Source organism: Agelaius tricolor, unplaced genomic scaffold, assembly GCF_023055355.1.
Source record: "Agelaius tricolor isolate 1412-34295 unplaced genomic scaffold, bAgeTri1.0.p SCAF_5, whole genome shotgun sequence".
NCBI classification, from domain to species: domain Eukaryota; kingdom Metazoa; phylum Chordata; class Aves; order Passeriformes; family Icteridae; genus Agelaius; species Agelaius tricolor.
This window is the reverse complement of record NW_027269265.1, coordinates 2,028,537-2,055,391: the sequence shown is the minus strand read 5'-3', so window position 1 is coordinate 2,055,391 and position 26,855 is coordinate 2,028,537. Positions and strand designations below refer to the sequence as shown.

The 26,855-nt window shown below is 54.2% G+C and overlaps 1 protein-coding gene across 1 annotated transcript; it reads right to left on the bottom strand.

The window, feature by feature from the left end:
* Window positions 1-12,163: 12,163 nt before the first annotated feature.
* ARF6 (ARF GTPase 6) lies at window positions 12,164-15,998 on the bottom strand. Its single transcript, XM_071426052.1, has one exon. The coding sequence runs from the start codon at window positions 15,627-15,629 to the stop codon at window positions 15,102-15,104; it is 528 nt and encodes a 175-aa protein (XP_071282153.1). The 5' UTR covers window positions 15,630-15,998; the 3' UTR covers window positions 12,164-15,101.
* Between the last annotated feature and the right edge of the window lie 10,857 nt (window positions 15,999-26,855).

The window sequence follows — 26,855 nt, the reverse complement described above, 5'->3', positions numbered from 1 at the left end:
CAGCCCCTGGGGCCAGCCATCATTAATTCACCTTCTACCCAGTCTGTGCCTGGAAAAGCAGCATCTCCCTGGCACATCCTCCATGCCCCCACCAAAGCCCTTCTCATTGTTCTGCTGCTTGTGCACCCTCCAGGTCCCCTTGCCCCTCTCCTCCTTTCTATCCCAGGAGCTTCACCATCCCACAATTATCTGATTGCACATCCCAATTGCAGCTTGAGTTCAACCTGGCAAAAGCTGCAAATCCAAACTGTTGGGTTTTTCTTTGGTTTTTCTTTTTCTTCACTCTGGTTCTGGTGGGGTTTCACTGGGACCATCCTGATTTTGTGCTACCTCCATGCTGAGTCTTTTCTTCTTCTTGGCAAACAAGATCATGGGAAAATGACTTGGGACCCTTGGGAGTGTGGCCGGGTTGGAGGACATCCTTCCAATCCCCAGCCATCCTCCTTGCCAGGTTGGAGGAGGATTAGAGCATCTTCCTCTGCAACCAGACATGAAACAGAGCTCAGAGGCTCATGGCAAACCCTGAGCAAGTGGAAATTAAGTCTTGGAGGCTGAGTGGGACCACGGGGGTGTTTGGAGTGGGGCCTTGGAAGCTGGTACCACAGCCAAGCCAACTGGGAAACTGGGACAAAAGAGTCACCACCAGCAGAGCAATGGCCACAAGCCCCAGACCATCTCCCCTCCCTCTCTCCCTGGCCAGACACAGCTCCCTGCTCTCAGGTCTTTTTGTTTTTTGGGAATAAACCCCACTCAAGGCAGGGATGGCTCCTCCACCCCAGCGTTACCACCCCACCCTCCCACCCCTGCCGCGGCTTCCCTTGAGCGCCGGCGGAGCGGTCCTTGCGCGGTTAATGGGATTTGGCTGCTGCGACAGAAGGGCCTGCAGGGGATTAGGGTGAAGGGGAGGAATTACAGGCGGGGGCGGGAGCTGCCCTCGGGGTCTTTTGTCCCCGAGGATTATTGGGGGCTGGATGTTCAGGAATTGCAGTCGGTGTGATGGTGGTTGGTGTGGTGGCTTTGGCACAGCGCCGTGGGTGGCCCCGGGGAGGGTGTGGGGGACATGGGATTGACCCCCTCCATGGCCAGACCTGCAGCTCTCCTCAGGCTGGAAATGAAGGATGCTCCAGGTGCCTTTGTGGGGAGGAGGCTGCTCTGTCCTCATCCAAACCCAGGGCTTGTCCAATGCACTGGACACAAACACCTAAAAAGTGTTAAACTAGAAAAAAAAATTAAAAAAAAAAAAAAAGCTTGGTGGTGGCAGCACTTGGGATTTTTGTCAATTCCCAGCTTGGGGAGGACGCTGGATCTGCTCCAGGTCATCTGGGAGCTGATAAACCATGGATAAACCATGGTTTATCCAACCAACCCAAAATTCAGAAGCCAGTGTGTGGGTGAGAAAGCAACATAGGACAGTAGCTGGAAGTCACCTCCCTACTCAGAGACCAGGCATCCCCTGGATGAGGCAAATTCAAGTTGTGGGAATTCCAGAGGCAAATCCTGGGGGCAAATCCCGAGGACTTGGTGAGGCAGCAGGAGCCAGCTCAGGCCGTGTCACCCTTTATCTTGGCAGGGCACTGCCCTCCCCTTCCTCCTCCCGTATTTATTTTGGGAGTCTGGAGAGAGCACGGCTCGTCCTTGCAGCCACGCTGCTCAGCAGGACCCGAATCCATCGGGGAGCGCCGGGAGCTGCTCGGGGCAGCCGGAGCCGAGCAGGGCAAGTTGGAGCAGTCCGGGAGCAGGAAATACCGGCTGCACCTCATGGCAGGGATTACGGGCGTGGCCAGGGGGCGTGGATGCCACGGACTGAGAGAGACTCAGCTCCCAGACTCTGCTCCCAGACCCTGCTCCAGTCTCTTCTCCAGACTCTACTCCCAGACCCTGCTCCCAGATCCTGCTCCCAGATCCTGCTCTCAGATTCTTCTCCAGACCCTGCTCCAGACCCTGCTCCAGACCCTGCTCCCAGACCCTGCTCCAGACTCTGCTCCCAGACCCTGCTCCAGACCCTGCTCTAGACTCTCTCCAGACCCTGCTCCCAGACTCTTCTCCAGACCCTGCTCCAGACTCTATTCCCAGACCCTGCTCCAGACTTTGCTCCCAGACTCTGCTCCCAGACTGCTCCCAGACTCATGGCTTCAGCCATAACAAAAGGAGGGTGAGTGACCAAGGGATCAGGAGAATTGCCCTTTGTACCATCACAGCCCAGGAGCTGTGGGAAGAGGCACCAGCCTGCCTGAGGATGGTCAGAAATCTCCCTTTCCACCCAAATCTCCTTTTCCAGCCCAATTCCCAGCTTGCAGCCAATATCCACAGGTGTGGCAAAGCCAAGAATGTGATTTCACTCAGGGAAAACTGGGTGATTCCATGGGGGTGGGATGGCAACACAACAGGCTCTGGGCTCTGCTCTGGGCTCCGTGGTCAGCCTGGCAATCTTTGGATGTTTCCTGCAGGAGAGCAGGGAGGTTTCACACTGCCCAAGGCTGTGCTCAGCGTCCACTGTGCAGGAGTTAATTGGGTTTTCTTTATGTTAATTGCGAGGGGAAGTGAAGAATGCCCTTAATTAATTGGAGGGCGAATCAGCCATGCGGAACGGGCCGGATTTACCAACCCATGCACAAAAATCCCGGCTCTCCCCCTTGCCATAGCAACGGGAAAACACGGGGGATTCTGCTTATTCAGCCAAAAATCCAGCTGGGATACCCTCCTGTGTCACCCTCACTGGTGAATGGGCCCTTCCCAGGGAAACTTAAGACTCAAAGTAATATTTTTTTGGGATTAGAAGACTCCTGGGGAGGTCTAGGTGCATGGAATGGTTGGATTTGCCTTGTGCTGAGGGGCCTTGGTGGGTTTTGATGGGACCTGTCTTGACTGGAGGCATCTTGTAAGATCCAGTGCTGAGCCTGGGAAGGTTGTTTGTTCCAGGAGGGATGTGGTTCACCTCAAGTTCTCCCACCCTTCTTCCCAGCGTGACCTAAATCCATCTGCATGGGAAGAGGGTGGGACTAACATGTTCCCCTCTGCATAAATAATAATAAAAAAATCTGCCCTAAAAAAAATAACACAATTCACTCTTGTGAATCAAACTTTGGGAGCAGGGAAAGGCTTTGGAGAGACCCCAGAGCTCGCCTCCGCAGCCGCTCCCAGTGGGAAATTAGATGTTTTCTGCACTTCCATTCCAAGCCTGAAACGTCCCTGCCGAGACAGCTGGTTCCACAGGTCCAAAAAAAACCCCCTGTGTGAGTATGAAAATCATATTGAAAAGAGCTGAAATTTAATTAGGTCACATCCTTGTGATCTGGTGATGCAAATCAGCGCCTGGCACACCGAGGCTCTGCCTGGAAAATGTGACAGCGGTTAATGAGGAAAGCACGCCGGTGGGATTTCCCTCCCAGGCTGAGCAGCTGGGGAAAACATCAGGAAAACTTTGTATCCCTCTGGAATGCTGTCAGCTGAACCCCTCCTGTGGGGCTGCTCCTGGCCTGGAGCAAAGCAGGGGCTCCCACCCGGGGCTGTGGCATGGGCAATGCCCGTGGGCATCGGGGTGAAGTCAGTCCCTAGATTGGCACTGCCATTCCCACTGCAGCTTGCCCAGGGAGCCCAAAGGGCACTGCCAGCCCCAGCTGTGGGATGTGGGTCAGTATTGCCCCTCTGATTCATCCACACCCACTGTGGGTGCCATGGATTGAGGAGTGAGTGCTGAAGTTCATGCTCCTGTTTGTGGTACTGAGATTGATCCCCCAACATCTCCATGCTGGGGCTGGTCCCACCTTCCTTTTAGGGATAAAATCCAATGTTTTATTAATGCTGTCCAGGACATGTCCTGAGTATAAACCCATGGGGACATCCCCACAGGACCCTTGGGGGATTTCTCATGATCCCCCATATCTCTTGTTGCCTCTGGGATCAAACAACTCTCCACTTCCCATTTTGGAAAATGAAAGGAAAACCTTCTCCCAAGCCTAGCAGCAGCTTTTCCACCACATTCCCATGATCCAGCCTCCTGCAACCCCACTTGAGATGTCTCAGATATTTTACACACACTTCTAACTCTCAGTTTGGGAGGAGACAGCCAGGCCACAGCTCCATTGCTTGGCAACAGTTTTCCTTCCCAAAAATCCCACCCCAAACCCAAGTGTTAAATATAATTCAGTGGGAAGGCCCGCAGGCAACGCCCTGAGAACGCTGCTGGGGCAGCCTGAGCTGTGAGAGCTCTGTGGAGGGGATAATTTTGGGAAGAGGGAAGTTGGTGCTGGGAAGACACGGCTGGGAGATGGGGAGGTGTTCCCAAGGGTTCACACTGTGTAAAGAAAGGGCAGAAATGCCCAGATCCAGTTCCTGAGTCTCCCACAAACCAAGAGAGGATGATGTGTCTGCCCAAAAAATCACATGGTAGCGCTTGGAGCCACATCAGAGCTTTCTTTTCCTTGCCATGATCCCCCAGCAGCCCAGAGAAGCTGTGGCTGCCCCTGGATCCCTGGAAAGGTCCAAGACCACTTTGGACAGGGTTTGGAGCAACCTGGCATGGTGGAAGGTGTCCCTGCCCATGGGAGGGAGTTGGAACTGATGAGCTTTCAAGTCCCTTCTAAACCAAACCATTCTGGGATTCTGTGACGTGTGGTGTCATCGGGTTTATCTGATCCATAAAATCTGGGATTCATTCAACACAAATAGAGATAAACCTTTCCATTTATTTATCTATATATAAATATATATGAATCTTTGCAATTGGAGCCAGTAGCAGTCTTTGGGGTTTTTTCCCCCCTTTCCCTGAGCTCACCCCCAGCACAGAAATAGATTTAGATCCAATTTAGATCCACATTTAAAGGCATTTCCATCCAGCTCCAGGCCTGAGCACAGCCCCACGCATGGACTGCAGCCAAGCTGAGCGTGTTGGATGTTGGCTGTGCTGCAGAAACATCATCCCATTCTTCTTTCCAAGAGCTCCAAGCTGACAAAGCAGCTGGCCTGGAAAGATGCTCAGGGAGCTCCAGCCCTGGATCACCCAGCCCTGGCAGCTGGGAAGAGCTGCTGGTCCTCCTGCTCCAGTTGGCCTTTTCCAGCTTTATTTTGAGGGAGCAGCACAGATCCCACCAAAGCTCAAGGAGAGGTTCGGGACCTGCTGGGGGATGCAAATCCCCACCCTGCTGCTTCTCCTGGGTAATGGATCCTGCAAACCAACACGCCACGTGCATCCATCCCCCTCCCAACCCAGACAAGGCCTTTGCCAGCACAAGCAATGCCAGCACAGCTGGAGTCTGGATTTCCTTGTGTATTTGGGAAGCAGCTTCTTATCTTGCATTAATTGCTTTGTTAATTACCCTCATTCCCCTCACGGCGTCTCTGGGGGAGTGCTGATGATGCGCTCGTTGGCCACGCCGGATCACCGGCGTTTTTTTCCCAACCTCGTTTATTTATTAGCTGGAATTACCTCCCAAACTAACAGGATTGAATATTTTTGTTCCACTTGGCCAAGACTTTATAGACCGTGGAGAGGCAGAAATCGCTGCCACACACCCGCAACACGGGCAGAGGCACCGAGGTCGGGAACGGGGCAGCTGGATGGACGTCCCAGTCCCAAAGGGAGCTGGAGAAGCAGCAGCTTGGGCGTCGTTTTTCCCCCGTGCTGCTCCCAAAATCCTGGCTGCCGGCACTGAGCTGACTCCAGACTCGCTGTATGTGCACGTACATTCCTTGGCCATGCGATCAGACCGGAAAAGATTGCCTTGAGCCCGGGAACCGCAGCGGGAAGGAGGCTGGGAAGAGCTGTGCAGTCAGCGGGGCGGGAGCGCTGCAGCCTCCAGAAAAGCTGCAGTCAACACTTTTTTTTTTTTAGGAGACGTGGTGCTAAAAGAGGAACCGCTGCGGGACGCGCGGATGGAAAGGCTGAGATGGGTGTGGGGGGGGAAGTGCTGTTATTTTGGCAAAATCCCTCCTTCCTCACGCAGATCTCCTCACGGGAGGACTTTGTGCAGCACCAGCCCTGTGTGTGAGGCCGAGCCCCTCCCGGGATCCCGCTCCCAGGAGTGGGTCAGGGACCGCTCCCACCGGCACAGCCGAGCCACAGAGGCCCGAGAGCAGCTCCCCGCGCCCAGCTGGCTCCCAGCCCCAAAGCACATTCCAGGTGGGAACCGCAGCCCGATCCTACCACGTGTCTGGAGAGCAGCGGAGTCCCAACCCTCACACGGAGTCTTGCTCCAGTCCCTCAAGCCTTGTGTTCCAGATTCCACTCTGCTCCCACCAAACAGCCCCCCGAGCTGCCACTGGGAAGCTCAACATCCCCAAAACACCTCCAGCCCCCGACCATCAGGAATTTTGGCAACACCAGCATGGCCGAGTGATGGTGTCACAGCTCCAAGCACGGGGTGTTTGGGCAGGAATGAGCTCTGTGCTTTGCCAGAGCAGGCTGGGATGATCAGATCTATGGAAGGAGCGGGACTGAGAGGGCTGGGGTGCTCAGGATCTATGGAAGGAGCGGGACTGAGCAGGCTGGGATGCTCAGGATCTATGGAAGGAGCGGGACTGAATGGTCTGGGATGATCAGATCTATGTTAGGAGCGGGACTGAGCAGGCTGGGATGCTCAGGATCTATGGAAGGAGCTGGGCTGAGAGGGCTGGGATGCTCAGGATCTATGGAAGGAGCGGGACTGAATGGTCTGGGATGCTCAGGAGGTGCAGCAGGAGCGGGGCTGAGCCCCCGGTGCCCCCGGGATGGAGCCGGCCTTCCCTGCTCCAAGAGCCCAACTGCGGGCGAGGAGCGCGTCAGTCACTCACCGGTGCCGCACCGGGATTTGCATAATTCCAATTATGTTTCCAAAACGGGGAACAGGCTCTGACAACAACTCTGCAGTGCCTGGAACAATCAGAGAAGATGGAAATTCGTTGTCTCGGACCCGATGGCCCCGCAAGCGCCTTCCGCTGGCACCGAGTCAGCGCCGGGATTGCGGCGTGGGAAAGGATGCGGCAATCCGGGCTTTGCCATCGAAACCAATGGATATAAACGTGTTTGAGGAAGAACGAACCTCCCCCCGGCACTACTGTGCCTCTCTGTCCTCTTGTCCCTTCATCCTCCACCCCCTGCCTCCCCCAGGGCCATCCCAGCCACCACAGCTTCTGCCTTTCCCAGTTTTCCCCTCTACCTGGAGGCAAAAGAAAAGCAGGAATGCCGGAGCCGGCAGTGAGTGCCGTTGCTGTGTTGAGCCATCGCTGCCCACGAGGATATTTAATCTCCGTGAGTCACCTCTCCCTCCCTATCTGCCATCTGCAAGTGCTCCGGCCTGAACTGCAGCTTTGGGACCGGGCTGCTCCGGAGCCGCGGCTGTCCCCGAGCCTTCCCCGCTGCCGCCGCGCACAATTTTGGCAACTTGGGAATGCCGGGGAGTTGGCAGATGTTAAACGAGTCCACCGATGCCATGCCTTCAATAGCACCTGGTTTCCCGGGGCGGATGCTGGGAGGTGGGATAGAGCCCAGGAGGAAGCTGCGGGTGCCCCGAGCCTCCTCTGCAGACTGCGGGACCGGCGGCAAAACACTCCGGCTCTGGTGTTTAATTGCCCGCGGTTAATTGGCAATCCAAGGGAGGAGGAAGCTGCAAGGAGAGACGTCAATTCATAAACCCTCAAGTGTTGGGAAGCTCCAGATTTTCCGAAGGCCCGAAAGCAGCCCGGCTGCTGAATAATGCATCAGGCTGCCGAGAAATTGGCAAACACCGGAACCAGTTAATCCACAGATCCCTCTTGGATGCCAGCACTCCTCCAGTGACAACGTGATTAACCAGTTTCACTACTGGGAGCGTTTCCGGGAGCTGGAAAGCCTGGAGAAGGCAAGAGGAGCTGTGGAGCCCCTTCTCCCTCACGGCAGAGCGGGGCTGGGGGGACACTGGAATGGTGAGGGGTGAAAAAGCGAGTGTGGCATTAGAGCAGGAGATTCCAGGCTTTGACCTGCAGGTCTTGGGTCAGGGATACCCACAGGTCACTCCAAACAAGGTGGGAAAGCTGCAGCTCGTCCTGATGGGGAGATGCATCCCCTGCCAAAAATCATCATAATGGCCATGATGAAATGAAAAGCTGGGAAGTTCTGGTGCTGTGGTTAAAAGTGTAACCTCAGATCCAGGGGAAAACACAGAGCAGGATTTCTCCACGAGGCATCAGCCAAACAGGCAGGGCAGGAGCAGATCCTGAGATTGCTGGCAGTGTTCCTTAAAGGAGAACAGACCTCTGCCCTACTCCCTGCAACATCCCCAGCCCTCCCTAAAGAGGCCAGAGCACTGCAGCCAGCATGGCCAGGAGCAGATCCAGAGCTGCAGGAGCAGCCCAGGAGCATCACCAGAGCCCAGCCTGGATGGTGACCCTGGCTCTCAAATGCCACTCACAGAATGTTTGGAGGCAAGGGCTGGAGGACTTTGGATTCATTAAGGGTCCAAGGCTGTAAGATGAGCCAGAGATCCAGGGACAGCTCGTTGGCAGCCATTCAGCTCCTTCCACAGCACAGCACCAGGGGCCAGTGGCTTCCACAGCAGCCCTTGCTGAGCTTGGCTCTTCTTCCAGCCAGCAGATGCCAGGGAAGATCATCCCAAACCTTCGTGTCAGGCAGCAAGGAGCCACTGAGCACACCAGCAATGTCTGTCCTGCTGCTGGCCCTCACCTCCCTACCCACATGCTCCTATTTTTAGTGCTGATCAGGTCATCACTGATGACCAAAAAACTCATTCTACTGAAAATATGAGTAGCTCCAGAATACCCAGGATGGAATTTGAACACTCCACATTCTTTGGAGGCAAAGGTAAAGCCAGCTCCCTGCTGGGCTGCCAAAGCTCCCTCTTGGCGGGGTGAGGCGGGTGCTGGGGTTGGTTCCAGCCAGGGCAGAAGCCTGAAAGCCACAAAAACATGATAGGAAAAGCTTCCTGGAGAGCTGGGTCAGTTCCAGCCTAATCCAGCCCCTGTGGGGAAAGGCATCCAGGCAGATGTTGAGCTAATGGGATAACTGTGGGCACATCCCGCTCCAGTGGTGGGTGGTGGTGGTGGGAATGCCCAGCCTCAGGGTCCTGCTGCTCCACAGGAGCCCCTTCCTTCCTGGGGGAAAATGTACAACACTCCTCAGGGCAAAAAGAACAAATATCAGCAGCACAGGGACTTTGCAATCCCACATTCCACTCCCAAAGTGCAAAGTCTCCCTTGGAGCAGGCACACGGTGCTGCCCAGTTAGGAGCTGTCAGCACAGCAGAGCCTGGAACTCCCAGCCTTCATGGAATGAGCTCCTTCCCCAGGAGCGGCTTTGCAGGAATGGCAGAGGCATTTTGGGGCTGGACTGGCTCTGGGTGCTTCCCTCTGCTCCTCTCTGTGCCCTGCAGTGATGATCCAGGCAGGTGCCTTCTTCTGAGGGACCCTGGTGGGATGAGAATTGCTGGAGCTCAGCCATAAAAAAAAGCAATGTGGTCTTCTCAGAAATCCAGGATAACCCTGGGAAATTGCTTCCCTTCCTTCTGAGGTCTCCCAGCCAGCCCACCCTGTGTCCTACTCTCCTGTAACTACAGAGGCCGCTTGAGGTTTTCACCTTTTCCCCCAAGATGTGAAATGAAAGTGCATTCTCACAGAACAGCTCAAGAATCACTGGATTCTTGCAGAATCATTGATTCTTGCAGCATTTGCTGCAGCTTTCCACAGGTTTTCATGCCTTGCACTGATGAGAGAGAAAACCTCCCCTCCTGCTCCATCAGAAACTTCAGATGAAGCCAGTGCCTGGTCCATGCATGGAAAATCAAACAAGGAATCCACTCTAGGCACAACATGGGGATAATTTTAGGAGCTCACAACATCATAGCATCCCAGAATGGTTCAAGCAGGGACCTTAAATCCCATCCAGTGCCACCCCAGCCATGGGCAGGGACACCTCCCACTGTCCCAGGTTACTCCAAGCCCTGTCCAGCCTGGTCTTGGACATTTCCAGAGATCCAGGGGCAGCCACACAGCCCTCTGTGCCAGGGCCTCCCCACTCTCCCAGCCAGGAATTCAGGCTCTTTTCTACACCTTGGCTCCCTCCTTTTCTCTGTTTAACCACCAAGGGAGTTTTCACCCACTGAAAGGCAGCTGGAGCACTGGGATCCTGTACAGATCCAGGAGCTGTTGGTGCCACCCCTGGGGGTTGCTCTCACCTGAAAACTCCTAAGGAAAACAAAGTGTTCTAAGTGCTACCAATTTCCAAGCATCACCAATTTCCATCTCACAGGACACCCATTAAACCCTGCTGAAGCATTTTTCCTAACTAAAGCTGTCTTGGAAGATGCAACTAAAAAAACCAGGAACAGAGGAGTGAAGTGCAGCCTCTGGAAGGGAAAACTTGAGGCAAAGCAGGGCCCAGAGCCTGTTAAACCACTGTGAGACTCAGCAGTGAGTCACATCTTGACTTTTTTCCCCCTCCTTTCTTAAGGAGGCCAGAGATACCTGTTCTTAAGCAAGAGCAGAGCCACTTCCTGGAGAACCCCCAGCACACCCCATTTCCCGCCTGTACAAACCACCCTGCACAGAGCTGCTGGGCTCTGACTCACCCTGCACCTTCCAGAGCTCACCCAGGGTGCAAATGGCACCCTGCTGCTCTTGGGGTGCTCCCCCTTTTGAAAGGGAGATGGATTGTGGGGCTCGGCTGGGCCTGAAGCCCTGAGAGCCTTTGCTCAGCTGCAATTCCGAAACACGAGAATGTGCAGGACCTCAAAGAGGAACTGAGCAGTCAGCAGGGCTGGAACTCACTCACCAACAGCCCCTGGGAGCTGATGCTTCCCCACGAGACCGGGGGAAAGTTTTTATTTCAACTTCCAGAAAGCACCAAAGCTGAGGGGATTTCAGGTTGCCCGCAGCGAGCTGCCAGGTTGGACAGATATTAGAAGCAAATCCAAGATAAAAGCACAGCTGAGTGTTAGAGGGAACTCTGAGTCACAGAGCTCCCACCGAGGCTGCTCCCACATCCACAGCAAGGTCTCTGCTCCTGGCAGTCCCTTTTGTCCCATTCCCAAAGGCCAGTGAGAAGGGACCTCACCTCAGCTCCCCGGGCTCTCCCAGCCCTCGCGCCAGCTGCTCCGACAACATTTTTAAAGCGAGACACATTCCTTTGGGAGGACTTGCATTAACAGGGATAATTTCCAATTAGGAATGGTGGGCAGAGTTTTTGCAAGGCCCGTCCATGAGGACAGGGCCCTGCTGGGGCTGAGTCACGGCGCGCTCCGGGCTCACCGCGCTCCGATGGGGCGCGATAAGCGCCGGCATTTTGAAATGTGACTCACGGCAGCAGCCAGAGAGACACCGGTTCCCCTGCTTGTCTCCCAGCTCCGAGCAGTTTAATTAACTCAGAGTAACTTCATTTACACAGCCACACCCTGGTCTGACAGCCAGGCAGAGCCTGAACACCCTGGAAGGGGAAGGCTCCTGCACCCACCTGGCTGGATAATCACGGAATCACGGAATGGTTTGAGTGGGAAGGGACCTCAAAGCTCAGCTCGTCCCACAGGCAGGGATGCTGCTCACTAGAGCAGGTAACGATGCTCCTGAGCATTCCCAAAGCTTTGCAGCAAGGAGCCAGTTCCAGGGCTGACACCTGGCCTGGCACCTGCAGCTGTGGGAGCAGCCTCGGAGCAGAGCCCTGGCTGTGACCCCCTGCCTGTCCCAGGGGATGGCAGCTGTCACAGGGTCCATATCCCGCTGCTCCCCAGCCCCCCCGCAGCCCCAGCACCTGCCCCAGTCCTTTTATCAGCTCACTCGAGTCCTACTCAGGCACCAGCGAGTCCCAACGTCACATCTGTCACTCCACAAGCACCCCTAGTCACTCATCAGCCCCTTTGTCCATCCCTGTGCTCCACACCGGCCTCGTGCTGCCCTTTCCAGGGAATTTCCTGCCTGGAACACGGCAGGGACAGCCCCTCCCTGCCCTCACCTTGCCCACTTAGGTGGGGCCGGCACCGAGGCTGGAGAGCCCTGACAATAAAGTTTGCTCAAGTGGGAATATTAAAGCAGCATCTTCCTTTTCCACTTTCTCATCTAATTCTCAAAGGAATTACAGCCAGGCTTCCAATCTGGGAGATCCAGAACAGAGCCCTCTTTATGCCAGCACAGCGCCCGAGTCCAGCACCAGATTGCCCCTTTCTGCTTCTCTCATAATTCAATACAAGTAACATACCAGGAGAGCTCCGCTGTATAATTGCTTTATTTTCTGCTTATTAGTTCTTTACCAACACTACAGCCATATTGAGAACACAAAATTCCTGGGAACTTCAGTCAGGGAGATCACAGGCCACAAACTCAGTCACTTGGTCGGACACGATTGAACGCCATTCAAAACTTACTCCATAAATTCACACGAACACAAATCGATGCACTTGGAATTCCAGACTGGTTTGTTTGGTACAGAATTCCCACTTTATCCTACTGACAGCCACTCCCTCGTGCTGAGGTCCTGCTACAGCCTAGAAAGGACGTGTTGGAAGTGAAACCTGTGGGGTTTTGTTCGGTGGCCACGGCCGTTTATTTCTGACGGCTCTGCCACACCTTCCAGTAACTTTTTCTCCCCCACCTCTTCCTCCCCACTCCCCCCCACCCAAAAAAAAATTTTTTTAAAAACCCAGAAGCAAAAGCGATTTCCTTTCACCTACAAAACAGAATTACAAAGTTACTTCTAAGGGGATACAAAATTGCAAAATCAACTTAATGCAAAGGCTGCCCCAGCGCTTGGAAACACAGGAAACCAACTCAGACAAAAAATGAAGGTATTGAAGTTTTCATGTTGACTGAGAATAGGTTTAAGAAAGTTCAAGAACCATTAATAGAGCTTCAAGTTTTCCAGTTTAGGCATTTACTTTGTGCTTGGCTATTTTATTGATGCTCCAGAAGAAAACAGTAACCATATTGTTGTAATTTTAAGTTTTTATACCACCACACTGTTCATTAAGTTACAGCAACAGGAAAAGAAAAACGAAAGCTAGAAAATAGAGCAATGATATTCCAATGGCAAAAAGCCTTGGATTAAAATAAACTAATCTCACTTCCTCTTCTTTAGGGCTGAGATGGAAGAGTTATTTCTACATTAAGCTTCTGCAGACTCTCTACAATTCACAAAGTCCATCAATGCTCTATCTTCTAGCACCAAGAACCCATCCAGTCCCATTTGCAACCCACATCCAGAAAAGTCTTTTTTTGGAACCATACTCTAAAAGGACTTTGAAGTGCTCCAAAGCATTGGATTTCAGAAGTGAATTCAGGATTTTTATCTTCCCATACATCTTTGGTAAGAGCTCCATGTACAAGGTACTCAGCATGCAGAGTCACCACTGCAGCAATGTAGTGTAATGCCCCCAATTCCATGTAAAACTTATATTCTTGAAAAGAGAACACAATTAAGGAAAAAAATGGAAAATAAAAGCCATTTTCTTCTGGTTTTGTAGCATACATTCCTAGAATTCCCCAACGGAGTTTTAACTCCTTGAGGAAATCTGAAGTTAATCCTTAAGGCTGAATAAGAACCAGCTGCTTTAACAGTTTGTGCACCCAGCGTTAATTAATACTTGATTGAGTTTTTATGCAAATACTCGCTCTGGGTGGGGTTTTTGATTGGCCAGTCCCAGCTACAGGCTGTGACATGGCTAACGAGCTGCTTTGCCCTTTAAGAACTAATTATGGAAGTTTACATTCAGCGTCGATTCTCTCTCTCTCTCTCTCTGCCCTCCCCGCTCTCACGAGCAGTTCCTCAATGGGCCTCAGACATCCAACATAGTTCCCTTTGCTACAGGACCGCAGCAGCCCCGGGACACGGGCAGGAGCCTCCAGCCGGGCTTGGAAAACCAAAGCAAGCAGTGATTTCCTCAAAATGGCCATTCCTGATGGCAGAAACCCCGGGCTCGAGCAGAGCTCGGCTCGGAATCGCCCCTTCGCAAGGCTCCAGCATGGAAAAAGAACAATAATAATAATAACAACAACAATTTCCTTCTGGCTGTTGGAAAGAAACAGGAATCCTTTCAAGGTTTAGGTGTCTCCAGCTGCCTTGAGATGGAAGCGAGAGGCAAGTCAGAGCTGGACTTTTGCCAAAACATCTGATTTAAAGTCAAACTCATTGCAACATTTTATTGCTGCATCTGCTGGAAAGAGCCTCGGCCCGAGGACCGACACCAAGGAGTAAAAAACTGCAACTAAACCTCATTTAAGACAAAAAACCTGCCCAGTGCCTGCCCTGGAACTACAGCATCGCTCATGCCTGGTTTGCTATGTGGTGTGGGGAGCTGGTTTTGCATCCCTCCTCATGCATGATGTATGGGTCAGAACTTCCCAGCTGACATTCCAAAGCAGATCTTACATTTCCCAGCGCCCGACACGCACTTTGAACACCTTACAGTGGAATTCCCACTCTCTGCCACTGCAGGCAAGAATTCCCCTCGTTAGCCTGAGCCGTGGAGCCAGACTGAGTCACTGTTTAGTTACAGATTAACAGAACTTTTTTTTGTTTTTAAAAAAAAAGTCCTTAATATAAAAAGACAGACTGCAGTTTGATTTTAAGCAACAATTTTCAGTTTACTAGATGAAGTCGACCTAGCAACATATCCTGCAAGAATGCAAAAAAGTAGCAATCTACAGCAAAGTGAGAGAAGAGAGAGAAAAAAAATATATATAATCAAAAAAGTAGACCCAGAAAGCATACACTGAAAATGGACCCCCTCCCCCAACATCCCCCAAAATAATCAAACCAGCAAAGGGCTAACGAGAGGAAAAAGGAAAAAAAAAAACCAAAAAAAAGTTACTTAGCAAGTCTATAATGTGTCCTTCCCCTGTTTGCTGGAAGTCTGCCATAGCATCTAGTGCCTGTGTTCGTGTCACATTCGGAGGTTAGAGCATCCTAACGCCAAGCAGGAGGAGTTAGAACAGGAATCCAGCCAAGGGTGCAGGAGGAAAGGGTGGCAACTGGAGAAAGGTGATCATAATCCTATGGATGCGGTTTTGTTTTTACTTTTCAGTAGAGAATCATTCTTCTGGAAAGCCACGTGGGTTATTTTAATTTTTTTTGTTTCTTTTTTTTTGTTTGTTTAATTTTTTTTGTTTTGTTTCTTTAATTCTTTGTAGACTAAATAGTTCCTCTCCCATTAGGATTTATAATTGGACGTTAACCACGTCAGCCCTTCGTAGAGTCCATCCCCCGTCGTGGCACAGGAGGGCTGCACATACCAATTCCTATCCCTGATCCGGGTCAGGCCCAGTTTCTCCTGGATCTCGTGGGGTTTCATGGCGTCGGGCAGGTCCTGCTTGTTGGCGAAGATAAGGATGATGGCGTCCCGCATCTCCCGGTCGTTGATGATGCGGTGCAGCTCCTGCCGCGCCTCGTCGATGCGGTCGCGGTCGGCGCAGTCCACCACGAAGATGAGCCCCTGCGTGCCCGTGTAGTAGTGCCGCCACAGGGGCCGGATCTTGTCCTGGCCGCCCACGTCCCACACGTTGAACTTGACGTTCTTGTAGGTGACGGTCTCCACGTTGAAGCCCACGGTGGGGATGGTGGTCACCGACTGGCCCAGCTTCAGCTTGTACAGGATCGTGGTCTTGCCGGCCGCGTCCAGCCCCAGCATCAGGATCCGCATCTCCTTGTTCCCGAAGATCTTGGACAGCACCTTGCCCATCTCGGCGGCATCCAAGGGAGGGCGAGAGGGCGAGCGCCGGCCCGGCGGGGAAGGGCGGGCGGGGCTCAGCGCGGGCCGCGCATGGGGCGGCGGGGAGGCGGCTCCGCTGCTCCGCCGGGCCCGCGGCGGCGGCTCCGCCCGCTCCTGCCTGGGCTCCCGCCGCGGCGCCTCAGCTCATGGGTGCCGGCGCGGCGGCGGCGGGAGGGTCCCGAGGGCCGGGGAGCGCCGGGGAGCACCGGGAGTGGCCGCGATGGCCCGGGAGCGTCCCGGCCGTACCTGAGGGCCCCGCGCGCCGCTCCCTCCGCCCGCGCCGCCGGAAAGGGGCCGCGCGCGCCCGCGCCCGCTTCCGCCCCGCCGCCACCCCGCGCATGCGCCCGCGCGGACCCCGCCACGCCCCGCCGCGGCCCCGCCCCCCTTCCGCCCGCGCCTTCCCGCCCGCCCCGCGCGCCTGCGCCTGCGCCGCCGCCCCGCCCCCAGGGCTCCACGGGGGGGCGGGGCCTTGCAGCTGATTGGACGGGGCGGAGCCGCGCGTGCGCGGCGCGCGGAGGGGGCGGGGCCGCAGTGGGGAGAGGCGCCACGCGATCGCGCGTCAGCGCGGGGCGCGTCTTAAAGGGGCAGGACCAGAGGGGACCGCGCCCGGGACCGAGCCGTGCCCGGGAGATAAACCCTGTCCGGGACGGGCGGTGTGCACAGCGGGGATGGGGAGCCCCTGGCACAGGTGCCCGGAGAGGCTGTGGCTGCCCCCGGGTCCCCGGCAGTGTCCGAGGCCGGGCTGGAAGCGGCCGAGGCAGTGGGAGGTGTCCCTGCCATGGGCCGGGCCGAGAGGGCCCTTCCAGCCCCTCCGCCCGTGATTCAGCGCTGCCTCATCGGGGCTGTGCCTCCTCCTTGTCTCGGGTCACTCCCAGCGATTCCGGCGGGTGAAACTCCACGGATCAGCGCCCGGGATACCCCGCGGCGGCCGGGGCCCGTCCCTGCCCTGTGCCCGGAGCTGTGCCCGGGCACGCCCGGCCCGGCGCCTCCTGCACGCACACGCCGGGCCGGTCCCGCCGCTCGGGCCTGCCCACACCCCGCCCCGGGGCCGTGCCGGGGACCGGGACACGGGAACGGTGCCAGCCGGTCCTCCGGGCCGGGGCTCGGGTGCCCACCCGGGTCCTGTGAGTGCCCGCCTGTGTTGGTGGCTGCTCCTGAGTTCGGGGAGTGAATGGGGGAAGCGGCGCCTGGAACACAAATCCCACAAAACCGTGGAATCCCAGACTGGTGCGGGTTGGAAGGGACCTTACAGCCCATCCCCTTCCACCCCTGCCGTGGGCAGGGACACCCAGGGACACCTCCCACTTGGTCACTTTGGGGTCTCCTGCTGGAGAGTACGGTGTGCATTCCCTTGAGGTTGTGTAGGATTGACTTCACTCTATCTTCCCATTCCCTTCAAAACCACCACACTGTAGGTTGATTTCTATGGCTGATGTCCTGGTACATGGAAAGCAATCCCTCTTGGAGCTGCCAAGGGAATGCTTTGGTGTCTTTAGGAGATCGGGAGGTCTCCTAAACTGCAGAATTATTAAGGGATCAATTAATAAGGGATCTTCCCTCTGGTGAGCAGGGACAGGAAGGGCTGGAGCTGTGCAGGGAGGTTTAGCTGGGAGATAGGGAAAGAAAGGTTCTTCCCCTGCAGGGCCAGGGGTTGGTCCATGGTCCCTGGGGTCCCTTCCAGCTGAGGATTTTCCATGATTCTGTGATGTCAGGAGGATTCTTTGAGGAAGGCTTTGCTCTTTCCTGCAGCGAGCCAAGAGGGAGGATGCCAAGGCAAACACAGCATCCATGGCCTGTCCTGGTGAGAGGCCGTGCCAGGGCACGGCCTGCTGACCCCAGGGCTCAGGAGTGTCCCTGCCTGCCCGGGCACTGCCAGAGTTCACCTCTGCTGATTAAACCAGCAGATAATGCTGCTAATTATCACACTGGGTTGGGATTTCCAGCAAGCCCTGGTCCTGCTGGATGCAGCTGGCTCAGTCTCCTCTCTCACTAGCATGGGGTATTTATCTAAACAGAGAGCTGAATATTTGCAGGGCTAAAATTACCATCAGGCTGTGGGTGTTGCTGGGTTTTCACTCAGCTCTGCTCAGTGTGACCATTTCTGTGCTGCTGAGTTCATTCAGTCAGGCAGCACGAGCCCACAAGGGTTACAACAGCAGAGAAAGGTGATGCCAGGAGCTTTGAGGTCCTTCCTTTGCCCATGAGCCGGAATCTGAGTTCTTCCCTCAGCCTCAGAGCAGCTTTTTGTGCTGTCAGGAAATGACTTTTGGTGCTTTTGTTCTGACAGTGCAGAGCGTTGAGGGGAGGGTGTGACTGTGCTGAGGTTGTTCTGCTTTCCTTTGTAAGAGCTGAGAGGCTCCTCTGGGGCTTTCTCCAGGACCAGCAGGTGAGGAGCGTGGATCTCACGGATTAGGTGAGAATAAAGCACAGGTGCTGGAACACAGGGTGGGGGCTGTGTCACCCCCTCAGGGTACCACAAAACCCCCTGGAATGAGCACCTGCAGGGTGGGGAAGTTCCCTTTCCATCATCCACTCCCCACTTTGCACCCAGCCCTGCTGTTCCTCGGGCCTCTCCTCTTGAATCTTGGCTTTGTTTGTTTTGTTGGAGACTGCATTGTCCATCATCCCTGGGCACTGGGTGCAAACAGGGCTTGACCTGCTTTGGCTTTGCCCATTTCACCTGTCAGAAAGCTTTTCTGAACTCCTTCTGTCCTTTCCCTCCTGGAAAAGTGATGGGACCTGTGCAGCCCCTGCCAGAGTTTCTCTGAGCTGCTCCTGCCCTGGAGTCCTGTGGAGATCGGCCCCTCCCAGTGCCCCTGCTCCAATCCTTGTTGTCCCTCTGCCTGCTAACAATGCCTCAGGTTTGAGCTTTTCACATTCTGTGCTGTTTTCACATTCTGTGCTGCTTTAGTGTGCAGGTCTGAGCTTCATATGAGGGGATGGTGAGCTCTGTGCACAGAGCAGGGAGACAAAACAATTCCTGCTCCAGCTGGGCACCAAGGACAAATGATCCAAACCTCAGCCCAGGAGCACAAACCCCGTGGGCTGGAGAGAGAAAAACAAGCAGGGTGGGACTGCAGGGGCTAAAGCTGGAATGGGACAATGAACTGCAAGGTGCAAATGGAGCAGAACTGATCCCAGGGACAGACCCCGTGCCCGGCCGTGCATTTTGGGGCCATTTTGGTTCATCTTGGGTGCAGGCCTGGCTGGGCTCTTGTGCTGCCCAAGGTGGATGCATGGAGGAGATGCTTTGAATCAATCCCTGCTTTATTCTGGAACTCCATCCAGCCTCTGCTCTAGGGCAGCCTGCTCTCCTTTCCCTGGATCCCTGGCAGGGCCCGTGGCTGAGTTGAGCTGCTCTGGGCTGTGGTTGCAGCTTCTGCCTCTGGGTGACACTGAGAGCACCCAAACCTGATCTTCCCATGATCGTCCACGGCTCCAAACCTGCCAGAGGGGAATGATGAGCTGCCCTTCTTCCCACAGAAACCCCACAGTGATGGGGGGATGTGGTTCCGTGCCCTGGGCAGCTCGGGTTGGAAGGGACCACAGAGGGGTCACCTGGTGCCACCTCCCTGCTCCAGGATTGTGCCCAGCTGGGTCTGGAATGTCTCCAGGAGTGCAGACTCCTCTCTGGGCAATCTGTTCCAGTGCCTGGTCACTGCACAGTAACAAGCTCTTCCTCAGAAGAGAAATGGGATTCACTCAAATGCTTTTCCACCTGTGCTGGGATTCATTCCCAAGGATCCTCCCTGCCCTTCAGGAAAACTTCCCAACCTCACCAGGGGAAGATTTGCCATGGCCTGGCTGTGCTTTTAAAGCAAATATTCCTGCTCTTGAGGAGGACAGATAGCGAGGAACCATTTGAGCACTCAGCACTTTGGGTAGTTAAGATCTCAAATTAGTCACTGATGAACTCAGTGCAGTCAGTCCTGGCAGCTCCCGGTTCCCAGTCCCACGGGGAATGGGGAGAAGCTGGGGACAGAGCACCACCTACTTTTGGAACAGTTCAGTGGAGTCCTGGTGGTTTCCGTGAGTGCACGGGAAGGAGGGTAAACAGGAAGCAAATGGAAATAACTTCAGAAAAGAAAAAAAAGGCTTTGCTGTCTGAGGGATCCCACTGCTGAATCCCTGCTGAGCCTCTGGGAGAGCACAGCCTTTCCAATGAGAATTTGTTTGGAAAAACAGGCTTTTATTTTTAACAGAGAGATTTAGCTGCTGTGAGGTGCAAATTTGTCACCACAGATGAAGTGTGATGGTCTGAGCAAAGCAGGTTCTTCCCCTCAGGATGGATATAAATCTGTATTTACAGATGGGCCTGTGACACCCTCAGGGAAAGGAGTGCACCTCTGGGCACTGTCCACTCCATAGAGCTCAGCCTTACCCTGCTGGCTGATTTTCAAGATAAAATACACCAAAAAAAGCACTCAAAATACCCAAAAATGTTCTAAATTACCTGAAAAACGTGAGCTCTTAGGAGGGCTTCAGTTTCACACACCTGCTGGAGAATTCAAACCCTTCTCAGGTCCTTGGCAACCCTCAGTGAGTTACTGGGTAGCCTGCAGGAGTTAAATATTTTAAAAGTCAGTTAAATATTTTAAAAGTGAGTTAAATGTTTCAAAAGTAAGTTGAATGTTTTAAAAGTGAGTTAAATGTTTTAAAAGTGAGCTGAACGTCTTAAAAGTGAGGTGAGTGTTTTAAAAGTGAGTTAAATGTTTTGAAAATGAGGTGAGTGTTTTAAAAGCCAGCACTGGCTGATGCTGTGTCAGTGGATGGGTTGTCCCTGTACCTGCTGAGGATTTACAGCCCAGAGGGTAAGAAGCAATCATGGTTATAAAGTGATTAGGGCTTACAGCCTGGGGAGAAGGGCAGCAAATACCTGTGGGACCTTGTGGTGGCTCAGCTGGGCCTGGCTGCTCCTTATCTTTCCTTATCTTTCCTTATCCAGAAGCAACTCCTGGGCAGTGCAGGTACCAAGGTTTGCATTTATTGTTTTCCACGGATTTGCAGGCTGTGGTTCCATGTTCTGCCCTCCACCAGAGGTCCAGGTGCTGTCACAGCAATGTGAAACACCAGATTAACCAAACCTTGAGGAAACTGATGCTCATCAATTAGATAATTTTTATCTCTTTGGCTATAAATCAAATTCCAGCCACTGTGGACCATCGGGTCAAACCTGTTTTGAGGGGTGCAGGCATCTTTCCCTGCTTCCCTCCTGACAGAGATGGGAAAAGCCTTTGTTCACTGATCCTTCAAAGACCTTTGTGGCTTTCCAAGGAAGGAAAAGGGAATATAATAACAGCTCTGGCTTCAGTATCTGTGTTAGATAAATTCTCCTGTTGTGAAAACAAATTACATCCTCGATACAACAATGGCATTCCAGGGGCAGATTTGTCATGGAGATATCTGACACAATGGGCCAAGTGTCCTGTGCCGGGGTGACTCAGGGAGAGAAGCCTTTCCCAGAGCACTTGGCCCTGGTCCTGCCTCCCTGTGGGCAGGGAGGGGTGGGGATGGTTCCCATGGATGTCTCAGCCCTGTTTCCTGTGATTTGGGCTGCAGCAGCAGCTGGGATTGGCAGGAAGCTGAACCTGAGACCTCCAAAGGTGTGTGTGTGTGTGTGCTACAGGCAGTGGCATCAGAGGCATCCCTGGATCTTCCCATCCTTGAGTTAAGAAGCAGAGATGGGAAGGGGTGTTGGAGAATACAGGAATTTGTTGGGAAAGACAGGCCCTTATTGTTAAGAGAGCAACTTTAGCCACTGTGAGGTGGAAATTTGTCACCACAGATGAAATTTAATAGAGCAAAAAATATCCTGACTGCAGCAGGTCTCTGTGAGCCCCAGTGTGCTGAAATGATGCCTTGAGGATCCTGAAGCACCAATAAAATCCCACAGGTATCATCAGGAAAAAGCCCTGTCCTGGTCTCCAGCACCCTGGGGAAGTGAGGAAGAGATTCTCCAAAGTGGCCTCTCAAGGAGGAAAACCTGTCTGACATCCTGGAGGGGAGAAGGCTCCAGGGAGAGCTCAGAGCCCCTGGCAGGGCCTGAAGGGGCTCCAGGAGAGCTGGAGAGGGACTGGGGACAAGGGATGGAGGGACAGGAGCCAGGGAATGGCTGCCAGTGCCAGAGGGCAGGGATGGGTGGGAGATTGGGAATTGGGAATTCTTTATTCAGAGGGTGGTGAGGTATTGCAATCAGGTTTTCAATATATAAATCTACTCCCTGTAACCATCCTCAGGGAAAGAAATGCACCTCTGGGCACTCTCTACTCCATATATCTCCGTCTTACACTGCTGATTGATTTTCAAGGTAAAATACCTCAAAAAACCCCCAAAAAACAAAAAAACACAAAAAAACCCACAAAAACCCCACACTCAAAAAAAGCACTGTTGGATGCCCCTGGATCCCTGGCAGTGCCCAAGGCCAGGCTGGACACTGGGGCTTGGAGCAGCCTGGGGCAGTGGGAGGTGTCCCTGCCCATGGAATGGGATGGGATTTAAGCTCCCCTTCCATACAAATCATTCAGGGATTCTACGATTCCAGAATATTTAGGGTTTCTAATATATCTTAAGTACATCCAAATGTCTCTACAGGTGCTATTGGCAAAGCTGGCTCCTCCTTTCCCAGGGTGTTCTCAGGAGCAGAGAGAGGAAACGAAGAGGGAGGTGGATACTGCCTGACCAAACTTTCACCTGCCAAAATCCTGGATCCCCACCATGGCAACACCAGCCTGGAAAATCCTGAAGCCTTAACAAGAGGAATAATTTGAGGCCCATGGTGGGATTTTGGGGTGTCCTGTGCAGGGCCAGAGGCTGGACTCCATGGTCCTTCTGGATCCCTTCAGCTCCGGGTGTTGTGTGGTTCTATTCCGTGCCTCTGTGGTGGCCTGGCCCTTGGAAGGAGGAGTTCTGGAGCTCAGCGGGATCCCCAGGCTGGTGATTTGTGGGGCTGGAGCCTGGCTTAGCCCTGGCTGTGCACAGAGCTCCCGCGGGGAGCTCAGCGGGATCCTGGGGCAGCTGCTCCCGCTGGGCTGGGCGGGTCCACGGCTCCGGGACGAGCTCCGGAGGGCAGAGCAGGCCCTGGGCTCCGGGATGAGCTCCGGAGGGGAGAGCAGCCCCTGGGCTGAGGGATGAGCTCCGGAGGGCAGGGCTGGGCTGCGGGATGAGCTCCGGAGGGGAGAGCAGGCCCCGGGCTCCGGGATGAGCTCAGGGCAGGCCCCGGGCTCCGGGATGAGCTCAGGGCAGCCCCTGGGCTCCGGGATGAGCTCCCTGGCTGTGCCAGCCCGAGGGGGCTCATTTGCCATCTCAGCTGTTGCTTTGGTGCTGCCCAGCTCTGTCAGACCCTCTGTCTGCATCCTCCCTGTGCCTGGGCCTTCCTCAGGCTGCCAAGCCCCTTCCCATCACATTTTTTTTTCAGGAAATCATGCCCCTGCTCTCCCAAATCCCTCCTGCTGTGGTTTTTTCACATGAGGAAAAACCCCTGTGTCAGTGGCAGGAGAAGGGGTTACTGGATGTGTTCAGTGTTGTTTCTGTGGGGATGGTTTGCCTTTCTCCCCTGTTTGTGGATGCCAAGCCCCCCCTCTCCTCATGCCTTGATCCCTAAATCATTATCCTAATGCCTTTAGCCAAAACTCCAGCTGTCACCAACAGCTCTTCCTTAAGGAGATAAAAAGAGCCCAGAACAAGGTCTGGGATCTCTCCTGTGCAGTCCTGACACCCTTAATGCTTCAGGCTTGTGCAGCACTGGGGAAAATCTTATTTTCCTTCTCGGAGATGGGATTGCCCGGTGGACTTTAGCCCTGGACTTTGCTCCAGTAGCTCGGGAGGGGCTGGAGGAAGTGCTCGGACACCTCAGAGTGGCTCTGGCAGGGCAGGAGGTGTGGCCCTGCCTGGGCAGGACGCCCTTGCCTTGACCTGTGCTGGAGAAGCACAATTCCATGAGCCATCCATGGATGAGAGGGAGCAGCCACTTATTCCCATGGGATACCTGGGCAGGACACTTTGCAGTTATTCCCATGGGATACCTGGGCAGGACACTTTGACAGAGGCAAAACACAGAGTCAAGATAAAAAATCCTCAGTGAATGAGGCAGCTGCCTGTTATGGCAGGGAATGGATAAAAGCAGGGAGCTCCTGAATTTTATTCCTTGCCTTCTTAGGTTTTTGTTATTTTTGTATCCCTTGCTGAGCATCATTCAGCTCATTACACCTGCAGGGAGCAGCTGCCCTTCAGAGTATTTGTAAATCCTTCTGAGCTCTCTCTGGGCACATCCCAGAGCAGGACCATGAACTTAAATTTTCAGCCTACACCAGCACAACCTGCCCTGTCTAAGCCCAAGCATTGTGCTGGGTGCTCACTTGAAGAGCTAAATTTTGCTCCCTGTGCCTGCTGCTCTTCCCACGGTGCTGCTGCAGCTCTGAGGAGCTCCCGAGGCCGGAGGAGCCGCTCCAGGGCTGACGGGGAGCGGAGGCAGCGCCGGGAGCAGCCGGGCACGGTGGCTTGTGCCTGTAATCCAAGCTCCGGGGAGGCTGAGGCTGGCGGATCGCTGAGCCCGGGGGTTCTGGGCTGCCGTGCGCTGTGCCGAGCGGGCGTCCAAGCTAAGGCCGGCATCGATATGGTGGCCCTGGGGGAGCCGGGGGCCACCAGGTCGCCTAAGGAGGGGTGAACCGGCCCAGGTCGGAGACGGAGCAGGTCAAAGCTCCCGTGGCGGTCAGTAGCGGGACCGCGCCTGTGAACAGAGCCTGCAGCGCAGCCCGGGTGATAGGACGGGACCCAGCCTCTTTTGGCACCTCATCCCCTCGGACCCAGCCTCTTTTGGCATCTTATCCCCTGGCCCCAGCACATTTTGGCATCTCCCCTCGGAGCCAGCCCCCTTTGTCAGCTCTCCGTGCCGCGGAGCAGCCACATCGGCACTCCCAGGGATGCTCCTCGTGAAGATGCCGCGCCAGCCTCGCCCACCCAGGCGCGCTCAGGTTTTGGTGGGATGTGTTGGGATCCCAGCAGATGTGATGTAAAACTGGGAAATGCCGGGTTCCTGTGCCGGCCAGCAGGAATTCCCGTCGTGTTTCTGGCTGCGAGTCAGTCCCATCCCGCCCTCAAGGGCTGGGGAAGCTCGCAGGAGCCTCTCGTTACTCTGTTCCGCCCGGCATTCTCTGTCACAGCCCATCGGTGCCCTCGGCTCTGAACTCTGGCAAATCGGGTGAGGACAACGCTGGCAAATCGGGGAGCTTTGCTCCAGGAGGAGTTTTCCAAAGCAGGACATCCCCGGTCTGCTCTGTCCGGAGCTGTCCCGGGGACAGAGCTCGGGGCTCGGAATGAGAACAGCACCAGCGTGTGCCTGCTCTGGCTGCCAGTGGGGGTTTGGGCTTCCTCAGCAGCTCAAACCTCCCCAAAACCCATTCCAAGCGGTTTGGAGCATAAAGCAGAGGGAGCTCAAGGACGTTCCCTCGGTTCCTCACTGCCACTGTGTGGCCAGGCAGAGCTCGCACAGCTCGGGTGGCAGGAATCTCCAGAATGGATGGATCTGGTGGTTTCTGGGATCCGAGTGCTGAGGTTGGGATTTAGGGCTGCGGTTGTTGTGCTGGTGGAAGTTCAGTGTGGATATGGTGCTCCTGAGGGAGCCCCTGATCCCAAATCCCACCGTGAATCTCTGGGAACAACGCCCAAATTGTGTAGGAAGTGAAGTTTGTGCCAAGGATGGGGAAGGGGAGCTCTGTCCTTGGGCTGGCTGCTTCCTCAGCAGGGAAAACTGAACTGTGTGCTGGGGCGAGACAGGGATGGAGGGAAAGGGGAAATAGGAAGGGAGGGAGGAGGGAAAGCAGAAGGGGAAGGGGAAAGAGAATGGGAAAGGATGAGAGGAATGTGAAAAACACATGTATTTTATGACTGGCTTTTCGCAAATATTAAAATGAATATTATATGTGTTGTGTTAGAAAGTAATGCTGTATTAGTTTTCTTAAGTACTGTATTAAATATAGTTTTAAGTTATAAAAAAATTGTTAAAATAGAAACGATGCTATGTAGGATACTTTTTTTAAAAAGAAAGGACTCGCAGTGAGACAGCAGCCACAGGACACCTAAATCTTTCAGAGAAGAAGAATTTATTGCCCTCTTATCAGAAGAAATGAACTTCTTCTCACCTTGAAGGCGCTATTAGGATTTGGAGGAAGAAGTTGACGGTGACCAGACAGAATCCTGTATTTGAATGGAATTTCTGCATCATGGATGAGGTGTATGAATATGCAACAGGCTGTTGTTTTTAAGGGTTAATCCTCTGTTAACGTGGGGCCTTTTTCAGGCTCGTGCTGCCCAGAAAAAGGTACCTGGACGTCCGTAACTCTTTGTCTTTATTGTCTCATATTGTCCTAATTCAGTTTGTCCAAATTATTATTACTCTAATTGTATGACTATTTTTATAACCATTTTATTACTCTTAAACTTTTAAAATTTTGGAAACAAGTGATTGGCGTTTTTAACAGGAAGAAGGGGAAGGGGTAAGGAAAAATGGGGAAGAAGGTGAAAGTGGCAAAGGGGAAAGGTGAATGGGAAAGGAAAAGGAAAAAGAGAAGGGGGAAGAAAGGAAATAGGAAGGGAAATGGGGAAAGAAAAGGAGGAAGAGAAAGGGAGAAAGGGGGGGGAAAGGAAGGAGAAATGGGAAGGGGAAAAGGAAAGGGGAAAGGGGGGGAGGAGAAGGGGGAAAAGGATAAAGGAAAGAAAGGAGAAGAAGGAGGAGGAAGAGAAAGAAATTAAGAAGGAGAATAAGGAGAAAGAGGAGGACGACAAGGCGGAGAAGAAGAAGGTGGAGAAGGAGGAGAAGGAGGAGGAGCAGGCCAAACAGGAGGGAGGAGCGGGAACAGCAGAGGCAGCGGGAGGAGGAGGAGCAGGAGGAGGAGCAGGAGCAGCGGGAGGAGGATCGGGGCGGAGTAGCAGCAGCAGGAGGAGGAGGAGGAGGAGCAGGAGGAGGATCAGGGCGGAGCAGCAGCAGGAGGAGGGTCAGGAGCAGCAGGAGGCGGGCCGGGGGCGGAGCGGGGCGGCTCCACACAAACCGTACCGCTGTCGGAGCGAGCTGCCAACGCCGGGCGCGGTGGCGCGTGCCTGTAATCCCAGCTGCTGGGGAGGCTGAGCCCGACGGATCGCTTGAGCCCAGGAGTTCTGGGCTGCCGTGCGCTGTGCCGAGCGGGCGTCCAAGCTAAGGCCGCC

What these genes read in the sequence shown, in the direction of transcription:
- ARF6 (XM_071426052.1), bottom strand. Translation starts at nt 15,629, where the DNA reads ATGGGCAAGGTGCTGTCCAAGATCTTCGGGAACAAGGAGATGCGGATC.